A 25,368-nucleotide genomic window follows, 5' to 3' on the forward strand; every position below is an offset into this window, starting at 1 on the left:
TCAGTTTTCAGTAGATTTGGCAAGTGGAACCCTCTAGAATGCGTAATTTTTTAACTAAACACTTTATGGTCAAAGGACAAAATGAAAACAAATGCCATTGACCGGCCGTGGTGTACTTACTTATTTTTTTAACGAAATACCTACATGTTTTTAATGTGTAACTTGCTTCAGAATGTGAATGTCTATATTTAACTTGACAACAACATCCCTTAAAGGAAACCCCCAGTAGGAATGTCCACTGTGAAGAGAGAGCATCTGACTCCAGGCGGAGCAATATGTAACATGTGACTGAAGAGTGACCTAGTATGCATAACAGTCCCTGTCTTTAAACTGGCATGAGAAGACAGGTCTCATTTTCAGTAATTCTATGGCTCTATGCTGAGTTACTTCATTTCCACAGAGGCTGTGACTATTAAAGTCAGTGCAAATTGATTTTTCATCAGTGTCTTAATTTCCTATCATGATTAAATCTGAGTGACAGGATGTATATTTCTGCTGTAATTGTATTTGCCTTTAAAAAGTGTTCTATGCCTGTTTGGCCGTTTTCAGGTGGCTTAGAAAAACATTGAGTATGAGTAGAATTCTTTATATAAAATTGACCCCCCTTAATATCATCATATGAAAAATATGATTTAATGTCTTAAGGTTCTTTTCCCACCCTCAATTTACTCTGAGCCTTTACTGTGTAAATAGGGACTGGTTTAGAAACTGATGTAAAAATGTATGGACATAGAATGATAAATCCTACTTTGAATTTATTTTAAATAGTGTCAGTGTATTATTGTAAATCTAACCAATAGAAAATACTCATTTGTAGTTCTATTAGATTTGAAAGTAATAGAGAATAAGATGCTTGTATTATATGGTTGTTATAGAATATCATTAGTACAGTCATATTTCTATCTCAAAGTGTGATAATGCCAGCGGGATAAATGAGAAAGACATTGAATCTTCACACAAAGGAAACGGGTTTTATAATGAGTGCAGTCTGAACAGAACTAATCTCTTTCTTGGATCATTACTTCACCTAATCATAAAACCTTTTTTAATTCAAATCCTTGCAGGATTCTAATTGGTGACCTCTGGAGCCTGATAATTGTTTAAGGTAGCTGGTCTTTTGAAGTATACTTAATGATGTTTGCAATTAAAAGTGAGAAATGTGATTTAACCCGTAGGTGCGACTAAAAATGTAGATTTTGCTTTTTCAATCTTTAATAGTTATTCCCCTCCCCTCCTTCCCAAAGTTAGTGACTTAAGTCATTACTAACTTGAATTAGTCCAGTGCACTGGTTACCTCATTTATTCTGTGGATTTATTGTTTATTTGATAAATGCATTGGGTTATATTAAGAGTAACCCTCAATTATTCAGAATAGCTAAGGGACTGGTGTGTTTGGGAAGACAGGAACTCCTAGTTTCTTTTTTTCTATGTTGTATACCTTCCTGCTTGTCATTTTTGATTTAAGTAAAAACTTAGCCAGTCTTTCTAGCCAGTTTCAGTAAATATTTATTTCAGAACTTTCCTGACTACCAGATAAAAATGAGTCATTAGAAGAGAAATTCACCAGTATTCACCACTGGGACCAATAAATCTGTAGGTGAACCTCAATCTCAGTCATTTGTCATCCTCACCACTGTACATGATAGCATGATATAATTTAGTTTGTACTATTGTACATTTATGATGTTTTTGAGTTCCTCTTTTACATATCTTAGTAAATGAAGTCAATAAATGAATACAGTTGACTATCCCGATAGAATTCCGTATATTTATTGGAGGTCAAACTTAATTTGTTTCATTGACTTGTTTCTTGGAGGATTTCATTTTGTTTTGAAGCCAGCATTTTGTAATTTGGTATCTGGGGAAACAAGCAAAACCTTTGAGAGTTGGACAGTGCTGGAACCGAACTTTAGTTCTGTCATTTATTAGATGTGGGAAAAAGGAAGTGGTAATTTCTGTCCCAGCACTCTGAGAAGTTATGAGGACTGAATGTTTATAAAGCCTCCAGTATAGTGTCTAAATATGATAATGATTCAACTTGTTAGATTCCTTCCACCAGTTTTAGGGAACATCCCATCTTCAGTTTCTACTCTTTGGTCCTTATTGTTTTACAATTTTAACAAACCTATGAAATTTATGAATTTGTTTAAAATTGTTAGAATACAGTACCAAAATCCAATAACCTACTCACTTGTGAAGACCTTTGAGTACTTCCCCTTGTTTAAGGGATACATTTTTATCTCCTTGAGGCATTGAATGACTATGTCTTGTCTTTGTGTTTCTCTTTCCTGTCATCATGCCTTCCATTTCGTGAATGACTACATATAATTAAGGAGAAATTAATATGACGAATGCTACACTGGTAGCATTTGTTTTCTTAAGAATTTTATAAAATGTTAATAATTCTGAGTAGCGTTTGGAATTTTTAAATGTATCTAGATTTGGTTCTCTGGAATCATTTTGGTGTCACAAATTTTTCTTGAAATCCATTCTATAAGGTAAGAGCTGTTGAGAGAGAAACTTAGGTACACTGAAATTTTCTTTTTCCTGTTTTTTTGTTTGTTTCTTTCTTTTTTGTTTTGTTTTGTTTTTTGTTTTCCTTGAAGACCTGAGTCTCTCTCTTTGTCCAGGCTGGAGCGCAGTGGTGCAGGCATAGGTCACTACAGCCTTGACCTTCTGGGCTCAAACAATTCTCCTGCCTCAGCTTCCAGAGTAGCTGGGACTACAGGCATGCCTAATTATTTGTATTTTTTGTAGAGACGTTGTCCAGGCCATCTTGAACTCCTGGGATCAAGTGCTTCTCTTTCCTTAGTCTCTCCAAGTACGGTCATTACAGGTGTTAGCCACAGAGCCTGGCTCGGCACAGTCAAACTGTAATGCCTTTATTTGAGCAGACGTGAATTGGGCAGCATCGGAGCTCAAGTGGTTCAGGGTTTCACCAAAGGAGAGTGAGGGCAGAACTTTCATAAAATGTTTATAGAAGCAAGACAAAGAAAATATTTGGTTGGTTAAAGTGGAAAGTCCTTAGTTAGAGGATAGTTGATGGTGCTTTTTTTGAGACGGAGTCTCGCTCTGTTGCCCAGGCTGGAGTGTAGTGGTATAATCTCGGGTTACTGCAACCTCTACCTCCTGGGTTCAAGTGATTCTCCTGCCTCAGCCTCCTGAGTAGCTGGGACTACAGGCACCTGCCACCACGCCCAGCTAATTTTTGTATTTTTAGTAGAGACGGGATTTCACTATGTTGGCCAAGATGGTCTCGATCTCCTGACCTAATGACCCACCCGCCTTGTCCTCCCAAAGTTCTGGGATTACAAGCTTGAACCACTGCACCTGGCCAGTTGATGGTTTTTGATTGGTAGTCTCTAGTTCCAGGTTAGTTGGTGGTTTCTCATTGGTTAAGCTTAAGTATTGTCTTCCTAGTCTGTGGTCATTCACTCTGAATTGGGTTTCAGTTTGCTTCCATATGAACCCAAGGCTCTGGAGCCATCTCAGTGTACTGGATTCTCCTCCCCGCTGCCCCACGTTTTTTTTTTTTTTTTTTTTTAACAGTATAAATAAACCATCACAAATTAGGAATTGTATTTTAAATAAACCTATATTTGCTTTGTGTGTTGTAGTTTCAAAGTACTTTCATAGACATTTGTTTTGATACTTGTAATAACTTGGTGAGTTTCCCCAAAATGTAATAATCCAAAACATTTTTTCTCACTCCAAATCAAGATCTCTCTGCTACAGTAATACTAAGAAAGTAGAGGAAGTATGGACATAGGAATCAGATAACCTGGGGCTGGAATCCTGAATCTCTGTTGGATGTAGGACTCTAGCTCAGTCACTGGATGTCTATAAATAGTCATCTCCTTTCTGTAAAAGAACATTGTATCTACTTTGCAGCAGTGTTACAGATTGACTACTTGGAAGATAGTCATTACATAAATTCCAGCTGCTGCTATCATTGTAATATTTTCGTTAATTAGCCGTGGTGGGTAGAGTTAATTAATTTATCCTCCCCTCCATCCTCATTATTATTCTTTCTTTCTTTTCCTCCTGTCTTCCTTTTTGGAAATTTGACTGTCATTTTCTCGTGTGTATGTTTTAATCTTATGTGTTGTATGTATATTTAAGGACATTTTACATACAAATATTTGCTCTGTGTTTATAAAAATCAGTTTTCCAAGCATTTGTAATATTTAGAGTATCGAGTGGTTTCTTTCTCTCTAGATGGTATGTTTATGTGTATTTATGATGAGCTTATTTGTCCTTATTAGACAGTGATATGTATTTACTCTGCTGTGTCATTTGTTCATGGACTATTTGCAAGATTAGGCGCTGTATGAATCAATCTCGTTTGGGTAGTTACAGTGTGTTCAACTCTGGTTTGAATGTAATGGGTATTCAGTTAGGTTTGGATTGCTTAAATAAAACAATTCTTTAGTGAAAACATTCATCATGTTGAAGGTTAAAAAATTCCTTTTCAGATTAGCAGCTACAGTAACATTTTAGTAATTTGTCCAATAGAATTTACAATGGCTGTAATTACTCTTTATATTTCTTTTAAAAACAATTCAAATACTCCAGCTGGACTGTTGTACTACTTTGAAATAGATTTCTGAATGTTGAGCATCTTATATGAGCTTCTCATTTTATTATAGATTCAGGCCAATGCCTGTTCTTTAATTAAACTTTACACAAGAGTTAAGGTGTTTGGAAAAGTGGGTGGGGGGTAACTCTATTAACTTTATTAATTTTCACACCAGTACGTCATTGTGCAGGCTGATTTGAATTATTCAGCTATTTTCTGACCGTTTTATGAACTTCTATTAATAGCTCTTAAAAACAAGTTACAGTTTTTAGAAGAGCACTTTTCAGCAGTGACTGCTAGCTAGCTTTTTACGCTCTCATTATACTCCTTTAAATTATTTTAAACATTCATTCATTCTTTCATTTAGTCAACCATTTAGTAACCTTTTGTGCAGCCCTTATCCTAAGTCACTATACTAGAGTGTTAGGACATAACAAAAATGAATAAATAGATGTTCTTAACCTTCCATGAGCTTACCATCTTGTTGTAGGGCACAGAAAGTGTGAACAATGAGTATATGAAAATCTATTCTGTTGTGGTACAAGTTTTATACAGCAAAACAGGTCATTGTGAAGGATGTTATCAATTCATCTGTGGGGTGAAGGGGATGTTGATGTTTTCGTTAAGAGCTGGACACAGACTTGCATTTCTGGGTTGCTTCATAAAGTTAAATTAGATAAAATCTCACCCCTCAAGAACCTACTGTCTAGTATAGGCATGTGCAGTATTTGGCAAATGCCTATATAGAACTTAACTGGACTAAGTATTGTTGTTCTTTGCAAATATTAAATTATTTAATCCTCATAAAAACCCTATGGGGCAGGTGCTGTTATTTCTACATTTCTTTGATGAGGAAATTGTGACTTAGGTTAAGTTACTTTCTGACAGCCAATATAATTAAGTACCATAGCAGGGATTCAAACTCAAGCAGTTGGAATCTGGCTGCATTATTTCCAAGACTCTTATTCTCTGAGGTTTTATGTTTTAGTTTTTTTACTGACAAAGTTCTTCTTATTACTTAGCAGTTAAGAACTCAACAATCAGCAGTGTTCAAAAGGTGCCTTGCATGTAGAAAGTGGACCCTTTTGCCATTATTTTTATCACTTCAATTTTTGGGGCCAGAGCATCAATTTTTACCTTAACTTAAAACCATGGAAATTGACCAGTTACATTAACCGTGCAAGACCTTAGAGTATTTTTTTATTTAATCATCTTAGGCTTCAGCAACTAAAGAGCTACAGTCATGTCTCCTCTTCCCCTTTTTTTTTTTTTTTTCTTCATCTACTTTATGCAAAGATTACTTCTGTTTGACTCCTTTGTACTCACTTAACTCTGTAATTTGCTTATTTTGACATTAGTGGAATTTATATTTTCATTTGGATTTGGACCTAGAACTGTCCCTGATGTCACACAAAATTCCTTCAGCTATTCCTTTAAGTCCACTTTGAGAGTTCACTAAAGATCACCAGTACTGACATTCTGAAAGTTCAAGCTGTTCTCTATACATTGAAGCAGTGCTTCCCACAGAATCACTTGGCTGTGGGAGAATAAAGTGAAGGGGTAAGCAGATGTGGCTACATTAAGAACATCCAGTGCTTGTGATTTACAGCTTTAGAACATTTTCACATCTCACTTCAGGAAAGAAGGAAAAAAGAGATTAAAAGGTGTAGTCTTTACTTATTCACAATAGCTAAGAGGTGGAAACACTCCAGATGTCTGTCAACCAATGAATGGATAAACAAAATGTGTTATATAGCTACAGTGGAATATTATTCCGCCTTAAAAAGTAAGAAAATACTGCCACGTGCTGCCCCATGGATGAACCTTGAGGGCATTATGCTAAGTGAAATAAGCCAAGCATGGAAAGACAAATACTGTATGATTCTTCTTATATGACACAGCTAAGCAGTCACATTTATATAAACAAAATAGAATGGTGGTTACCAAGGGCTGGAGGGGAGGGAAAATGGGGAGTAGTTTAATGTGCAGAGGGTTTCGCTTATGTGAGACAGAAAAGTTCTGGGCATCTGTTGCACAACAGTGTGGACGGACTGAACAGCACATTTAAAAATGGTTAAGACTATAAAGTTTGTGTTTTTTATAACAATTAAAAAAAAAAGTCAGATGTATCTAGATTTGAATTCTGACTGTGCTAATTAGCTCTCTAACCTTTACAAACTTCTTAACCATTTCAGTCCTCAGGATCTCACTCTGTAAAATGCAGGCGACAGATCATATATTTGTTAGGATAAAGAGATAATTTAAGTCAAACACACAACCCTGTACTTCACGAGTCATCAACAAAATAATAATTATAATTTAATTACTACTGGTATAAGTGACCTCTAGAATAATTTTCATTCTTTTTCAATATTTTGCTGTGTAAATTTATGTGTGGTGAGCTCAGATGGGTACTTTTGTATGTAATGGAGGTATTAGAAACTCCTTTTAAAGATTCCTTGTGTTTACTAAAGATGAAGGGTTGGAGTTTTGTTGTTTTGTTGTTGTTGTTGTTGTTGTTTTTGCCTTATCAGGTCCTCCTTCCACCCTTCACTACTCTGCTCTGTGCCCAGAGGCTGATAAGCGTGGTACAAAGCCAGTATCATAGATATATTTACCCTCTGGCTTTGAGCTGGGTTAAGAGCTATCCACTAGTGGTCAGTAGCAGAAGCTTGGCAGGAGGGAGAAGTGAGCTCAGAGTATATATTTGCTTTGGCCCTTCCTGCTGTGTCACCACAAATTAACCGCTTTCCTGTGTGCAGTCTGTAGCCCCATCAGGCTACCCTATTAGTCTCTTTTCCTTTTCCTTTGCTGTCCCCTGCATGCCATTTTAGATGGGTAAAATGTTCACATGCTTCAGAGATTTAAAGCAATGCAAGAAGAGATGCAATGAAAAGTATTTCTGTATCCCGTCTACTTTGTTCTCTCCATGCCAAATAGATAACTAGTTTCTTATACCATCTTTTGTTGCTTAACCACAGGGATTTGTGTTCTGAGAAATGCATCCTTAGATGATTTTGTTGTTGTGGACCATCATAGATTGCTCTTACACACACCTAGATGGTGCAGCCTGCTGTACACATAGGCTAGGTGATATAGCCTGTTGCTACTAGGCTACAAACCTAGACAGCATGTTGCAAAGCCAGAGTACATGTTACCATACTGAGTACTGTAAGCAGTTGTAACACAGTGGTAAGTATTTTGTGTATCTAAACACAGAAAAAGCACAATAAAAATACAGTACAAAAGATAAAACATGGAATACTTGCATAGGACACTTACCATGAGTGGAGCTTGTGGATCTGAAAGTTGCTCTGGGTGAGTCAGTGGTTGAGTGATGAGTGAATATGAAGGACTGGATCATTACTGCACCCTTTTATACATCTGGCAGCATGGAAGGTTTGTTTACACTGTCATTGCCACAGACATGTAATGCTTTGTGCTGTGAGGTTACCACAGCTGAACCATTACTAGGCAGTAGGAATTTTTCAGCTTCATTGTAATCTTACAAGACCACTGTCATATATGTTGACTGTAACGTCGTCACATGGTGTGTAACTGTTTATCAATAGGGAGATGTTTTCTTTGTGCATATAAGTAAATTAAACATTTTTTTCCTTACATTGTGTGTGTTTGTGTGTAAGTAAACAGTGCATTTGGTACCGATATTTGACTATCAGAACATGAAGTTTCCTCATTTTGTGCAGTAACCACATGCTCTTTTATTCTAGGGTGTGCTCTAGCCTACTTACCCAGCTCCTGCTGATAGGCATTTAGGTGGTTCCCAGTGTTTTGATACTAAAGACAATGCTGTAGTGGATAATTTTGTGTGTAATATTCCGCATCTATCTAAGTATATACGTAGGTTAAATTTCTAGAAATGAAGTTGCTAGAACAAAGGAAAAATAATAATCCGTGTGTTTGGTTATATGAGAGAAATGAAGCTACTTCAAAAATTTTACATTACTAAAATGTTTATATTGGAAACTTTACTCATTTAAATCCAAAGATTTTAAAGCTATTTTTAGATTAGTGGACTTTAGTATATCTTGTACATTAAAAAGGAAAAGAGGCCATTGCTTAGGAAGTTCTGTACTAGACCAAAGCAAAACAAATGAACAAACAAAAAACAATATAGATATTATTACTGAAAACAAGAATTCTGCAGTGAGAGAAGTTTGGTGTGTATGGTTTGAAAACATAGCATTTTAATCCCCTACATTATCTAAAACCTTAATCACACATTTGCTTATTATTTCTGAGCTAGGAGATGGTATTGGTACATTAAGCTGTTTGGTACCAAATGTAATCTGGGGATTAGTGAAAGTCAAATCCCCTATGCATTTGTCCTTGAAAATCTGATTGGGTTTTCTCTATTGGTGGCCTCTCTTTGCTACAGTTAACTAGAGGGTCACATCCATCTTGGTGGCTCTCAAGCATCTTTCCTCCCTCAGGGAGGATGAGAGGGGAGGTAGCAGAGGTTTTTGAATATGCAACTCGCAGTTAGGGACAAGCATAAATCCTTGAGACAGCTGTCTCAAGATTTCATGGATAATTTTGTACAATTCTCCATTTTTGTGCATTATGTACAATTCTCCATTTTGTGTATTTCTGGATTTCAAAGAAAACATTAAGCTACTTATAATCCTCAAGTAGAAAATAAAAATTGTTGATTGAACAGCATCTACTGAAAACAGTAAAAGTTTCAACCAGTTTTGAGTTATATATTGGAAGGCACCAGGGCCTGAGGAAAGTGCAGCAGTCATGATTTAAACCAGGTCTGTTTGACTCCAGCGATGGGCTCAGGGCTCTTTGTGGTGTTGTGTGGTGCTTTAGGCCCATTAAATGCAAACCTACATGCTTCTGATATGGCATCAGGCTTAAAAAATTAAAAAAAAAAACCTTAAACAGTAAAATATTCCAACACCATTCAAAATTTGAGATAGAAACAGTGTGTTCTAGCAACTTAAGATTTGTAGGACGCTGTGTATATGTAGAGAGGAAATTAGATATTTTATATAGATTTTCTTTCATTTTCCTTTTTAAAATCATCAATGATCTTAAACTGTAATATATGATAAAATACATAATTCCTAATTTTTAAAAACTTATCTATATGATTTTCTTACGTCAAAATGTTAAATAACACTGATACAAGGAAGAACGTGGAATTCTGAATTTGTGGATTTAAATATTGTGCATCTGCTATGAGTTTTCAACAATTACTAAACTGCTTTGTTATTCGAAAAGAAAGGAGACAGTTGAATCTATTTTGACACACATACACATACCTTACAAAAAAAATATTTTAGGACGTTTCAGTGTACCTGATTTTGTTGAATCTTCTAACTATGCCAAAGGTATTTCTAATTATTGCATAAATAGATAATGAAAGATGGGATTTATTTTCTTCTAATTAAAGCTGAAGTCATGAATTGTTATACTCGGAGCAGCTGATGTGAGACTTACTGCTCTTTACTGAAGAAAACAAAACCAATGTAGCTCATTTATACCATTGGTGCTACAGTTTTCAAACTGTGTGTGTGTGTGTCTATTCTATTCTTGGAAAATTTCTGAAAGAGTATATAAAAATAGTTGATTATAATTATTTCTGGAGTTGAAGTGATAGGAGAAACCTTAAAAAAATTTTATATCTTGTCATATTGTTTTAAATTTTTACCATGTGCATGTATTATTTTTATAGAAAAAATCAATAAAAATTAAAGGTACCCTTGTATTTCTGTGTTTATTTTCCATTACAGATTCCACTTAGACTTAATTTTTCAAGATCAAAACATAGTGTAGTACAAGAAAGCAAACAAAATGACTAATTCATTTATTTGGTGACTTAGTCTTTTTCTCTTCTTGGAAGCTTTGATTAGAAGCTGCAGATATAATTTGCTGTTTTCTCTTAGCCATCCTTTTCTTATCTTCAGTTTCTACCCTGCTTCCTTCCGTCTCCCCCACCACATCACTGTTAATCCCTATTGTATAGTGTCTTCATATACTAACCAATTCTCTGATGCCAGCTGTGTATCCAATAATTCAATTCTGAAGCTAACTGCAGGGGTTAGCATCAGGCCTCCTCCCCTCCCCACAGATCAAGGACTTAATCCCATAAGACTGCCCCCACTTCAGATGCCAGCCACAGTATAATGCCCAGGCTACCCAGGTTTCTGCCTGACTACAAATTTGGAGGTTCCAGGAGCCTCCCTCAGGTTTGATAATTTGCTATAATGACTCACAGAACTCAGGAAAGCACCTTGCTTACTATTAGTGACCAAAGTTTCATCAAGGAGTGAGAGGCTTTGTCAGCATTTGTAAGTCACACAAGATCCTAAGGTTTTAGAACCAAATCGTTGGATATTCTAGTTCCCTTTTCTCATTTTAAACATGAAGAACCCGCATCCTAACTGAGGTACCTTTTTCTAATGGCAAAGACAGTTATTAGCAGATCTGAATGAGAATCTTAGAATTTTTATGTCCCATTTAGTGTCCTTTAAATTGTAATAATTCTTTGTTGCTCATTCAAAACCTTTGTTTAATAGACAATAATTTAGTTAGAAATGGGAGGCTGCATAGCATGATGGAGTGAAAGCTCCTCAGTGGAATTATGAAGCCCATTGGCTGCTTCAGGCCCGCAGCTTCCAGCTTTAAATAAATCTTTCATTTATCCCAAGATACTGTAAACATCTCTCTTACTTTTTGTTCGATATGACATACAAAGTGGTGGGAGAGACTGTACAGGCACCTTGTCTTTGGAGTCGAACAAACCTGAGGGTGAATCTTACCTTTGCCATTTATTGTGAAGTCACCTCTTTGAAACTCCTCTTTGTCATCTGTTTTGAGGATTGAATTATGTAACGAATGTGAGTTATCTTGTCCAGGGATGGCATATTAATATGTGCCATCTTAAATGTTAAGATGAAATCATCATAACGAGTAGAGCAAAGAGCATTAGTAAAGACATTAGCATATAGTTGATATGTGTCATATGAACATTCTTAAGTGTTCGTAGCTTACACAAAATGGATAAATATGTGTATTCCTTTGTACAACTGATGCTGTCTTTGATACCTTCTCCAGACTGCTGTTTATCCTTCTCTGAACCTGGGTGTCTATTGGTTGGTCCCTAGAGGTAACAGTTCACGTACTCATTCATTCATCAGTCATGCAAGCGCCTAATTTTGTATCTCTTGTACAACCAAATACTATGCGCCGTAGGGTGAATTAAACTTTATGCTAAAATTTTCTAGGATCTGGAACTTGCTGAGTTGAAGATGTGTATGAGTGAATAAACAGATTTTACCTGAGAGAAATGTATGTTTTAATGGGAGAGGTAGCACATGTTTTTTCCGTCTAAGGGTGGTAGTAGAGTTGCACGTAAAGTGCTTTGTGAGTATCAAGGTGAGAGTGATTGATTCTTCCGTTCTTGCCGCCCCATTGAGGAAACACTTGCACAGAAAATGAGATTTAATGTGGTTGAGTCTCGAAAGGAGATGAAGATGAAATCATCGTAACAATTAGAGCAAAGAGCATTAGTAAAGACCTTGACATATAGTTGATATGTGTCATATGCAAGGAGGGAAGATTTGACTGGGGAGGTAGGCTACTGGAAGGTTGTGTAGGGTGTTTAATGCCATCATAGAATCAGTTCTTAGTTGTAGAAGCCTTGAAAAGCCAGGCAAGATTGATAAATAGGGATGTTTCAGCGCTTTGCATCATTGAACTGTGAATACTTATGGCTTTTCTTCTTTATTTGATCAGCCTTATCTAGGGATCCAGAAGACCCGAAGTAACGTATTTTTGTGTTTGTTATCTGGTCTATTGTTCTCCTCTGTTGGTATGAGCAGTTGAGATTTGACTTTGTAGAGCCATGATACATGCATCTATTCCATTTATGAAGAATCATTGATAAAACAGGAAATGTACTTGAAAACAGTTGCCTCAATTTAATAGTCCATACTTCAGTAGTAGTTGATTTCATGCCACAACAGAGCTAACCAGAACACCAACCCCTGCATTTCTGAGTCATACACTTCATGGTTATCTTTTTGCCTCCACAGAAATAGAAAAGTTTCAAAAAGGAGAAGGCAAGGATGAAGAAAAGTACATCGATGTGGTGATTAATAAGAACATGAAGCTGGGACAGAAAGTGTTAATTCCTGTAAAACAGTTCCCTAAGGTAAGACAGTGAGGTCTACACTGCTGATATTTTAACCTGAATCAAAGGGGAGCAGGTGTTTAATTTGTATCCCATTTGGTATTTTTAGAGATGTTTCCTCTTAGCATCCCCCTACACACACTTTTAAAGTTAATTAAACACTTAGTAAATTTAGTCATTCTGTCTTTTCCCTTTAACTTTAGTGTGAGTTACAGATTCCTGAAAATCTATCCTTTTGAGTCAAACTAGCAGTGTGTCTTTGGCAAACCTGGTCAGCTTTTTTCCACTTTAGTTTCCGCATTTGTAATATGAGGTTGGATGATTTAAAATTAAATGAGATAATCTGTGTTAAATGCTTGGTACATAAAGGTCCCACAATATCATTGTTTATATTTTATTTAAATCCTATTTTTCGTTTGTTTTTCTTCTGAATGTTCATGTACATGATTCTTGCATGCTGTTGTGTATATTAGGAGTTCATTTCTTTTTATTGATGAATAATAATCTGTTACCTGAGTATATCATTGTTGTTTATCCGTATGTCCAGGCACTTTTAATTTTTTGGTTATTATAAATTAAATTGCTGTGAACACTTTTATACACATGTGTTTTTTTTGTTTTTTTTTTTAACGTTGTATTTTGTTTTAAGTTCCGGGATACATGTGTAGGACTTGCAGGTTTGTTACATAGGGAAATGTGTGCCATGGTGGTTTGCCCCATCCCCTGGGTATTAAGCCCCACATGCATTAGCTGTTATTCCTGTTGCTCTCCCTCCCCCCGCTCCCACGACAGGCCCCAGTGTGTGTTGTTCCCCTCCTTGTGTCCATGTGTTCTCATTGTTTAGCTCCCACTTATAAGTGAGAATATGTGATGTTTGCTTTTCTGTTCCTGTGTTAGTTTTCTGAGGATAATGGCTTCCAGCTCCATCCATGTCCCTGCAAAGGACATGATCTCGTTCCTCTTTAGGGCTGCATAGTATTCCATAGTGTATATGTACCACATTTTCTTTATCCAGCCTGTCATTGATAGGGATTTGAGTTGATTCCATGTCTTTGCTATTTGTACAAGTTGTTTCATAACCAGATATGTTTGTAACTCTTTATTAAATAACCAGTACTGAAAATTGTTGTGTATTTAGTATTACAAGAAATTATCATACTTTTTTCCAAAACACTTATACTTTGTAACATTTCTACAAACAATGTATGCAGGTTGTGGTTGTGGCGGCCTCATACCCCCATCAGTATTTGGTGCTGTCAGCTTTTTTTATTTTAGCTATTTTGATGGTATATTGGTATCCTCCTGTGGTATGAAGTTGCATTTCCCTTATGATTGATGATTTTGTGCAATTTTTCATATCCTTACTGGCTATTCATGTATTTGAATCTTGAAATCTTTGCCAACTTCAAGGAAATGTTAGAGTTCTTTATAAGTTATAAAGATACTCTTCTGTATTTTCTCTAAAAGTGTTATTGTAGGTTTTACTTTTAGGTCTATGATTTATCTCAAATGCATTTTTGTATATGGTATGAGAGAGAGGCTCAAGTTCATCTTTTTTCCCATATGGTTATCTAGTTTTTCTTGCACTATTTGTTGAAAGATGTTTCTCTCCACTGATTCTTTTGGTGCCTTTGATGAGAAAATCAGGTGAGCATATAAATGGGGGTATATTTCTAAGCTTTCAGTTCACTTCTTTTAATCTATTTATGGATCCTTATGCCAGTACCACACTGTCTTGATTACTATAGGTTTTTACATAGTGAGACATGAGTTTAGGTAATATAGTTCCTTCGCCTTTGTCCTTCTTTTTCAGGATTACTTAGATATTTTAGATCCTTTACAATTACATATAAATTTAAGAATTCCTTTGTTAATTACTACAAAGCCATCTGCTGGGATTAGAATTGCAATTGCATTGCATCTGTTGAGCAATTTGTGGGAGATTTGACATCTTAACGATATTGAGTCTTTCATTTAATTTCTATCAACAGCATTTTGTACTTTTTAAGGTAGGAGTTTTGTATATCTTTTGTTAAACTTATTCCTAAATATTTTGTGGTTTTTTTGACACTATCGTAAATTGAGTATTTTAAAATTTCTATTTTCCAGCTTTTTTCTAATATAAAATTTTGTATACTAACCATGACTTCTGCTACCTTGCTAAATTTAAATTCATTTATTCTAGTAAGTTGTTTTGTAGATTTCTTAGGATTTGTCATACACATCATTATATCATTTGCTTAAACAGTTTACTTCTCCCTTTCCAGTTTCTATGCATCTTATTATTTTACTTGCATTATTTTGGCTAATATCTCCAGTATAATGCTGAAGGCAAATGAGCAGAGTAGAAATTATTCCTGTTCCTAGTCAAGGAGGAAAACATGCAGTTATTTTAGCATTAAGAGCAATATTAGTTACAAGGTTTTTTTGGTAGATTTCATTTGTTGGGTAGAGGAAGTTCCCTTCTACTTCAATTTTACTCAGAGTTCTGATCCTCAGTGGGTGGTAAATTTTTTTCAATGCTTTTTCTACATCTATTGAAATAAACACAAGGTGTTTCTCTACACTGTTTATATGGTAGATTTTAATGATTGATTTTTAAAACTAAAACCTTCTTTGTATTCTTGGGTTAAACCCTACTTAATAGTGATATATTATCTGTTTCATATAGTGCTGGATTCAGTTGCATCTTATGTTAATGAGTGATACTGACCTGTACCTTTTTTTTTGAGACAGAGTCTTGCTCTGTTGCCCAGGCTGTAGTGCAGTCACGCAATCTTGACTTACTGCAACCTCCGCCTCCTCGGTTCAAGTGATTCTCACGCCCCAGTCTCCCGAGTAGCTGGGATTACAGGCATGCACCACCACGCCTGGCTAACATTTGTATTTTTGGTAGAGATGAGGTTTCTCCGTGTTGACCAGGCTGGCCTCATGTGATTTGCCTGTCTCTACCTCCCAAAGTGCTGGGATTACAGGCAGGAGCCAGCACTCCCAGCCTGACCTGTACATTTTTTAGAGTAATATTTTTGTCAGATTTTAGTGTTAGTGTTATGCTGGTTTCATAAAATGACTGGATAAGTGTTTCTTTCCATTTTCTCAGAGAACATGTATCAGATTGGTGTTACTTATTCGTAAATATTTGATAGAATTCACCAGTGAAGCAATCTGGGCCTGGAGTTTGATGATGAATTCAGTATCTTTGATATGACACTAGACAGATTTCCTATGACATCTTTTGTGAAAAATTTGTTTTTAAAAGGACTTGTACATTTTATCATAATATTTCAGTTACTACTTCAATCATTTTTCTGATCCTTTCTCCTCTCATTCTTTTGAGATTTCTGTTACGCATATGTTCAGCCTTTTGTCACTCTCACAAAGGTTTCTGTGGCTCTGTTTTATTTTTTCCCTGTCCTTCAGATTTTATAACTTTTACTGCTGTATCTTAAATTCATGATTCATTTCTATCTTCATTTTGCTGTTGACCCACCAAGTAATTTTTTTTATATCAGGAATTGTAATCATCTGTTTCAGAATTTATGTTGGAATCATATACACATGTATGTGTGTAAAAATATTTTTTTCTCTGTCGGAATTTTCTATTTTTTAATTCATTGCAAGTATTATTTTCCTCTGTCACTGAGTATGGTTAAATAGGTCCTTGAACATCTCTGTCTACTAATTTCTGAGTCTTCTAAATCTTGGCCTTCTTAGATTTATTTTGCACTGGGAGTTTTTTATCTTGATGAAGAGTCATATTGCTTTAGTCCTCTGCATCTTAAGTAATTTTGGATTGTATGCTGGCTATTGTGAATGTACATTGTAGAAACCTTGGATTATGTTTCTTTCTTTGGAAGAATGTTGATATTTTTGTTTTAGCAGCTAATTAACTTGGTTGGATTTAGGGTATAAACTGTGTGTCTATTGGGCAGGAGTTCAAGTCTCAGTTCATTTCTTTCCTTAGTTTGCCTTTTTGTGTTTAATTTCTGTCATATGATTCAGGGGCCAGCCAGAGATTTTGGAAGATTTTATACATAGTATTTGGTGATCTGCAACTCTGACTGTCTTTTCTAGTATTCCTCCCTCACTTTTCAGCGCTGTAGTTTTCTCAATCTCTGCCACTAAGGCCAAAAGCTCTAAAATGAGTAAATTCACCCCAGGGTATTTCCTTTGCTGAAGTCATAGCTTTCTTTCAGAATCTGCCTGTTTTCGATCAGTCTTCAGCGCTTCAGATAGTTAACTTTTATATTTTGCTGTGAGTTTAGGAGTTTACAGTTGATATTTATAGGTGGGCAGCCTGTTAGGAATATACTCAGCTATACCTGCAGAACTCAGGGGAATATATGTGTCTTGTAAACAGAAAATTACATTATGAACATAGACAGGCTCATTACTCAAACATGACTGGTGGAAATCTTTGTATATTGATTCTTTATGCTCCATATGGCCTGTATACTTAATATGCAATAGATACAAAGATGACCAGATTATAGACCCTGTCTTTAAGTAGTTCATAGTCTAGTTGATGATGATTAACCTGAAACTAATACTTTGTTGTCTCCAAGTTTGTAAATGAAATAAAATAAAGTGCAGTCATGTGCTGCATAGTGATTTCAGTCAATGATGGACTGCATATATGATGGTGGTCCCATAAGATTATAGTACTGTATTTTTGCTGTATCTTTTCGTTGTTTAGAAATACAAATATTTACCATTGTGTGACAATTGCTTATAGTACTTAGTACAGTAGCGTGAGGAACAGGTTTGTAGCATAGGAATAATATGCTATACCATATAGCCTAGGTATACAGTAAGATATGCCATCTAGGTTTGTGTAAGTGTACTCTTTGATGTTTGCACAATGAGGAAATCATCTGACAATGCATTTCTCAGAACGTGTTCACATCATTATTGACTCATAACATCAATAAAGTATATGAAATAAAATCTCAAATATTGTTTTTCACTGTCGGCTTTGAGGTAATGAAAGAAAAATTATAATTTCTGTGTTTGAGATTAGAGTCTATTTCAAGTACTTAACAATGTCTGAAGTAGACCATTTAGAAGTGTACTGCTTTCAGGATACTGAAAAACAGTATTTCTGCTTAGCATAATGGAGCATACAAGTTTAAAGCCAGCCCTGTTTCAAGCTAATGTAGCACTGCAATCAATCCTAAGAAGTTTTCATGCTTGTGTCAGTTAATAGAATGAACTGGAGGAAACGAACAGGACATACCCCTCTGTAATAGCTGTGAGTAGAGAACAGTGGAGTGTGGAATTAATGCTGATGGTCCACTTCCAGCTTCTGGGGCAAGAGAGAACTACTGTTTGTGAAACTCCATCTGATAAAGTGATTTCTATTAATTGAATAATATCTATTCCCTTAATGAACCATTTTCAACACTCTTTCAATGACACAGCATTGGACACATGAATCATTTAGTGTTCAGACCTTAATGTATATTCACTCTCTTGAGTTATGTATCTGAGCATGTAAAGGGTGAAATTCTAAATGCTGTTTTATGAATTTTTTGGAAGTTTTTTTAAGAAGCTATGGAAATTGTTCTCCATGGGTTTTTTGCAGATAAACCTTAACCTCTGGTGCTGATCAGTGCCAGCTTGGAACATGGTCAATATAAATGCCAAATCAACATTGGAACAAGATACCCTGTCTTTAGGTCAGATCTGTAGGTATCTGAGGACCTACAGATACATTACGGTTTAGGGTTTACATTTATTTTTTTTCCACTGGTTCATCCGACAGTGGATCCGGCTCTGTCTATACCTAGCATTTATTGAGGGTCTTCTCTGAGCCAGACATTGTTCTGGGAAAATCAAAGTGATTAAGTCATGGTCTTTGGGCTCAAAAAACTGCCAGTTTTTTGGTGAATGCAGATGAATAAGTTAATATTAATAAAACAGGGGGCCCTGAAAGGACAGAGAGAGGAGGGTCCTGGTGATAGGCTCAGAGAAGGCTGCTCTAAGGAGGTTGTCTCTAACGAGGCTGGCTGGCTGGGGTCAGAAGTGAGATAGTGAAATTGAAGGGTGGCGACCGAGGAGCACTATATTGAAGCACAGAAGGCATTTGGGAAATTACAAGCCAATTTATTTGACTAGACAGATTTTTATAGAAGACATAAATGAAGTGGTAAGGGAGCAGAATGCGGGTGGCATTGGCCAAAGGTCCTGCGAAGTTAAAGTAGAGAATGACATTTGAACTGTTGTAGACGATGAGGCTCCTCCAGGTGCTTAATGGTGGCAGACTATTTCAGGAGAGGGAATGCTACATGCATAGTCATGCTGGGGTGAAAGAATGCTTATGGACCATTTTAAAAAGTGAGTTGGAATATGACATTAAATACATTATATCTCTATGCATAATGCTGTGTTTTAAGTGTCTATGCTATATTATTAAGTGAAAAAAGAAAAGTCAAGATACAGAAAATACAGGATCCAAGTTGGAGAATTATTTGAAAAAGCGAACCAGAATCTTAATAGCAGTTATTTTCTGGAGGATAGGTTTTTGTGATATTTTTCTACTTTACATGTTTCTGTACATGAATGTTTTAATAACTTAGTGTAACCTTTATTAAGATAAAAAAGATTTCAATTTTTGGGGGAAAAATGTACCTGAGATTTTTACTCAGGAGGTGTTTTTGTACTGTGATTGTGATTTTCGAGGTTTAGTGTGCTATGTTATGTCTATAAGTTTAAATTAGGTTTATTAAATTTATTAATTTGATAATTGTTCTTTTAGCCTCTAAGCATTCAAATCTGTATACATACTATTTGCAGTAACTTTGTCTTAACCGGCAAAAGTTTCTAACGTTAAAAGTTTTTCTATAATCTGCATGTTGGGAATGTAATGTATTTGTTCTCCTCATATAAATGGTTAAGTTAAGGATCTTTGAGAGATAAAACATGTCTGTTCCTGAAGTTTCAGGGAAACTGCCTTTTTTGAAGTGGGCTTGCATTTTTTCCTTGTACTATAGTATGTCGTAGACAATTTAAAACCCCTTAAATTACTACTTGGTAGAAGCCTGTTCCATGGAAATCATCATGGATTTACAGATTTCCTAGGATAGTAAATATTTTACAGTCATAGACATATGTTAAATGTTGCCATTTTTGTTGTTCCTGGTTGATTTTCAGAGACATAATATTTTTTCAGATAATTTATGTGAAAATGATTTTTGATGTTCACTTGATAATATACCTCTAGAAATAAAGTGATAATGTACATGTATGCTACTTTTTTGTATCCACAGTGCCAAAACTAATCTGGTTGTCTTAGACCGTTGCGCTGCTATAGCAAAATACTGAGACTGGGTCATTTATAAAGAACAGAAATTTATTTCTTACATTTCTGGAGGCTGGGAAATCTAAGATCAAGCCACTTGCATTTGGTGTGTGGTGGGGGCCCTCTTGCTGCCTCCTAGAACAGTAGAAGGCAGAAGAGCAAAAAGAACCTCAGCTAATTACCTTAGCCCTTTTAAAAGGCTTGAATCCATTCATGGGGGCAGAGTCCTCATGACTTCAGCACTTCCCAAAAGGCTCTACCTCTTAATTACCCCCAAAGTGGCCATTTTCAACAAGAATTGGAGGGGAAACATTCAAACCATAGCAGCTGGCTAGTTGGGATTTTGAATCTTGTTGACGTCAAGGCAGCCTGATATTAAAAATAATCACTTAAGGATACATTTATTTACTGTGAGTCACTCCTGGTATTCATTAAATCTTGGGCCTATGATAAAGTAGAAAGGCCACTATGGATTATATAAATGTAGAGAAACTGATTGGCCCATAATGGCCATTGTTTTATGATGGATGGTTCCCTTCTACTTTCTCATTTTGTCAACCCACGTCTTGTAGTGGGAACTGGAAGGAAAAGAACCGGTAAGCGGCAGCAGGAAGCATAAATCTTCAGAAGCTACGTTTGTCCTGTTCTCACAGGCTCTGGACTTGGGTCTTGCGACACAGCCCCTGTCTGTGAGAATTGGGAAGTTGTTTAGGTTGGTATTTACAAATATGACAGTATTTCAGACGTATTGTGGAGAGAATTTAAATCTTAACGTTTGCTCTCCTTACAGTGCTTGATTATTGAGGCAGAAAGCAACACTTGAACTTAAATTTGATAAGCGAAATCCAAAAACAGCCAGGCATATACTGAGGGGTTCCTGAAATAATGTAGTAATATTGTTTGGGGGCATATTATTATCATTGGTGTTATTTTCCTGAGCCAATGAATAATTAAAAATTTGATTATAATCCTTATATATAAGCCCCTAAAATTTTTATTACATTTAGAAGACTAGAAACAGTCTATTACATGTACGTTGGTCACAAAGCAGCAAATTTAGAAATTAAAGTGTGTGATGAATTTTGTTATATTTAACTCTTTAATTACGTCTCTGCTTACTTTGAGGTACATCGTAGAAGATACATCTCTATGTCTATTGCTGAGCCAAAGAGTAAAAATATTGTTAGTGCTTTAGCAATGTACTGCTGGGCTTATGTATCTTGGATATTACTATACTGATTATTTTGGCTCTGGGCTCCATAAGGATCACCAAATTGGGCCAACTTGAACATTGCGTGACTGTACTGGTATTGGAGATAGGAAATGTGAACAGAACATAATCCCTCTTTTCTAGGATGCAGTCTTTTGGAGGAAAATGGCAAAAACTCATGCTGTAGACTGAACTATAAATTTCCATTAAAAGAAATAATATGTAATTACATGAAAAATGGACACATAATACAAAGGCAGACTGAGAATCATGATTATAGAGAAAGAAGTCAGGCTTATGAGCTAGCCCGACCTGTGCTTTCTGGCACTGGGTGTGTCACCTGTCTCTGTTCCCGACTGTTAGACCAAATGGCCACTGAACACTTCCACTTGGATATCCCACAGACATCTTAGAGATTTGCCATGTCCATATCTCAACTTCATACCTCCTCTTCTTGTCCAACCTTGACTTTTTCCTGTGTTCTTTACTTGAGTAAATGACAGACAGCGCATGTATTTGAGTGCCCATTACAGATACCAGAACATAATTTTTGCCTACACACTTCTCCCTCATTGACCTGCTTGCCTCCATCCTTCAGATACCATTCATTTACTTTCTAAATGAATTACCATCTATCTCTCTTTACATTTCATTTCACTCCTTAATTTAGAACACTGTCACCCCTTACCCTATCTATTGCAAAAGATTATTTGCTGTATCAGTTTCTTGCCTTTGATTTTAAATCTTCCATTTCATTCTCCCACTTGTAGCCTGACTTTTGCAGTCTGGGATTTTCTGAATTAACGATTTCATGTTTATGGGCTTCATAGCTTGTCCTCCACACACTTCCTCCTGGAATATCCAACCTTGAGCAAATGCAGATAGCAAGTGTGTAAGATAGCTTACTTCAGATTGTATATTACTTGTGTGTGCCTGTGGGTGTATGTCTATGTTTATTTTGCTCATATTATATTCTGGAAAAGTCGCTTGTACACTTCATTGATCTTTAGCGTTACATCTAAATAAGTTGGGCTGTTTATCATTTAGAAATAGATATTAGGTTAAAATTACAGTCAATAGAGCAACACCAAATATTCTCAACCACTACTAATAATACCTAGTGATCTAGAGTTGGAAAATTAATATATTTAAATAATAGTATTTATAACTGTAATATGTTGTAATCTCTGCAAAAACAACAAAGAAATCAATAAAAACCTTATTGAATAGTGCCATTCAATTTGGAGAAAAATAAGCTTTAACTGCACAAGTATTTATTGAGAAACCATTATATAGGAAAAATGGTTAATTAAATGTGGGTCCTACTTACTCTCCAGTAATTCATAATCTAATAGGGGAAACGATAAATTTTACTAAATAATACAGGATAAAGATTGACTTAATATTACAAAAGTAGAGGCACAGCATGGAATTTAAAGGAGTGATGGAGAGTTATTTCTAGAGAAATAATTATGGATGAAATTAAATTTAGTCTTTAAGAATAAATTCAGGACATTAACAGACATGAGGGAGAAGGGTAGAATAACTATTGGGCTAGAATGACTTCATTATGGGAAATAGTGGATCATAACATTTGTTTAAATCATAAGGAATATATTCTGGAATGCCTTCAGTGCTTTACTTGGGCATGGAATTGTATATATCTAGATGAGAACCCTGAAATATTTGTGATATTGAAATAAACAAACACCTAAACACAAGTTTGGAATGACTTACTCTTAGGACGTTAAAATGCCCATGTAAAAAGTGATTGTTATTTTCAGGGGTGATTATCAGAATCTTGAAAATGATTTTGCAATGCTAAGCTCGACTCAGCAACTATGCTAAGAAACAAGGGTTTTGTTTCTGAGGAGGCTACTCCATTTCATGTGAATGCCATGGTCCGAAGTCCATTGTTAGGTTTACTATTGTTTAGAGTTTGGCATTTACTACACTGATATAATTCAAATGAGATCAGAATCCTGAATACCAAGAAGGGGAATTTATTTAAGTAATCATTATGTTAGTGGTCAAGATTAAACCTAAAATGTCCCATTGAGCTAATAAAGGTATTGATCTGTTCTTTCATTTCAAGAGAATAAAGGGAAAGTAAACCTTGTTTGTTCTCCCTTTGTATTTTTGTCCTTGGGCAGAAAATAGGTAAGTGTAGATTATAAACTAAAGATGTTCTTTGACAGTTTTTGTTCTCCCCAGTAAAGTATAGAAAGCAAGTCCTTGGGTGGTGTTCTCCAAAGAGGGGTGCATGCTTTCTAATACAGTTAGGTGCTGGGAAAATACAGTAGAACTTCTATTTATGTGTTGACTTCTGTTTATGTGTGTGTACACACACGGAATGGTTTTCTGTGTGCGAGACGTTATTCTAAGCACTTTACTATTAACTTATTTAGTCTTTATAATGTGAGATAGACGTTATTATTTCCTGTTAACATATGAAAAACATGGAAGAACGCAGAAGAGAAGTTGAGTAACTTGCTAAAAGTTACTAAGTAGCAGGTACTTGAACCCTAGAAGTCTGACTCCAGAGTGTATGCTCTTAAGAAATTAAACTTTATTAATATTTAGTGCAGGGATTAATACAGTACCCTTACATGACTCATCTAAGTCAAGTTATATGCACTTTGAGACAGTATCCTGAAGTGAAAGGCGGTATTCCACAATGGATCTCACAAGGATATTAGTATTAGATAAACAATATAAATGTATTTTGCTAGATGAGCGTCTGAAGTAGAATGTAAAAAGGAGGATATAAAGAATTTTCTAAAAAAAAAGTTTAGATACAGTATAAGATACAGACAGTGCTTGACTTACATTGGTTCAACTTAGGATTTTTTCACTTTATGATGATGTGAAAACAAAACACCGTTTAGTAATTCATTTGCTTCAAGTGTACTGGGGCATACAGCTATTCATATGTGCCTGGTTGCAGGTTTATGGGTTATATTAGCTAGTTTTAATTAAACATGTCCTCCAGTGGGCAAATATTACTGCAAAAGACAGTGTTAATTAAAGGTTGTTGATAAATACAATCTAAATTAGTGAGAAAACTACAGAGCTGATACTTCTTTTGTGCCTAGTACAACTCAGCCTTATAAAAAAATTAAAAACAACTATGATCCAGTTGGATATGACAAGAACAGTCTTCTCAATCGGAACTATTTCTCTATGTATAGTAGTGTTAATGATGAATCTCTTGGCCTAGGTAAGTATTGCAGTATTAACCAGTGATAGGACAAGCATATGATTTTTAGATAGATAAATATGTGTGTGTATACACACACAGTACCCATGGAAGGAGCAAAGGTGTAAATGTGGGTGGGGATAATTCTTACATTGCCTAACTTACCTTTACTGTGGAATATTTGAGGTAATAACCTATAGGTAGTGTTTACATTTGCTGTCACCATGGGATGTACTGATGGACCTGCTTTCTGGCCTTCTTCCTTTCTCACAGTTTCTTAGCTGTTAAACTGATTTGCGATATATACCGATCCTCAGCTTACAGTGGGGTTTTTGCCCAATAGGCCCCTTGTAGGTTAAAAATATTGTAAGTCAAAAATATATTTGACACACCTAAGCTACTGAACATCAAAGCTTAGCCTAGCCTGCCTTAAATATGCTGGGAACACTCAACATTAGCCTATAGTTGGGCAAAATCATTTAACACAAAGCCTATTTTATAATAAAGTCTTGGATATCTCATGTAATTTATCAAATACTGAACTGAAATTGAAAAACCAGAATGGTTGTATGGATACTGGAAATAAAGTTTCCTACTGCGCGTGTTTTGTTTTCACACCATCATAAAGTCAAAAAAATCCTAAGTTGAACCATTGTAAGTCGAGAACTGTCTGTACCTTGTACTGTATCCAAACTTTTTTGAAAAAAATTCCTTATATCCTCCTTTTTACTTTCTACTTTAGACCCACCTCTAGAGAAATAAATTTACATTGTTTATCTAATACTAATACCCTTTATTTTACAATTCTTCTCGGGTGTCTTTTTTAACATTTTTAAATAAACACTTAGAACTTTAGCTCAATTACAAGTCCTTGTTGGCCGGTTAGACCCCATATACCAAAAATGTGCTTCCTTTC

General features: G+C 35.6%; 1 protein-coding gene across 1 annotated transcript in view; it reads left to right on the top strand.

Annotated features, from left to right (window-relative positions):
- The window catches only part of KHDRBS3 (KH RNA binding domain containing, signal transduction associated 3), a 199,508-nt gene that overhangs the window by 55,263 nt on the left and 118,877 nt on the right, over nt 1-25,368 (top strand). Inside the window, exon 3 of the mRNA XM_025394882.1 lies at nt 12,646-12,764. Coding sequence (XP_025250667.1) covers nt 12,646-12,764 — 119 coding nt within the window. The remainder of the gene's footprint in view (nt 1-12,645; nt 12,765-25,368) is intronic.

The sequence above is a fragment of the Theropithecus gelada genome, chromosome 8, assembly GCF_003255815.1.
Source record: "Theropithecus gelada isolate Dixy chromosome 8, Tgel_1.0, whole genome shotgun sequence".
In the NCBI taxonomy this organism is placed as follows: domain Eukaryota; kingdom Metazoa; phylum Chordata; class Mammalia; order Primates; family Cercopithecidae; genus Theropithecus; species Theropithecus gelada.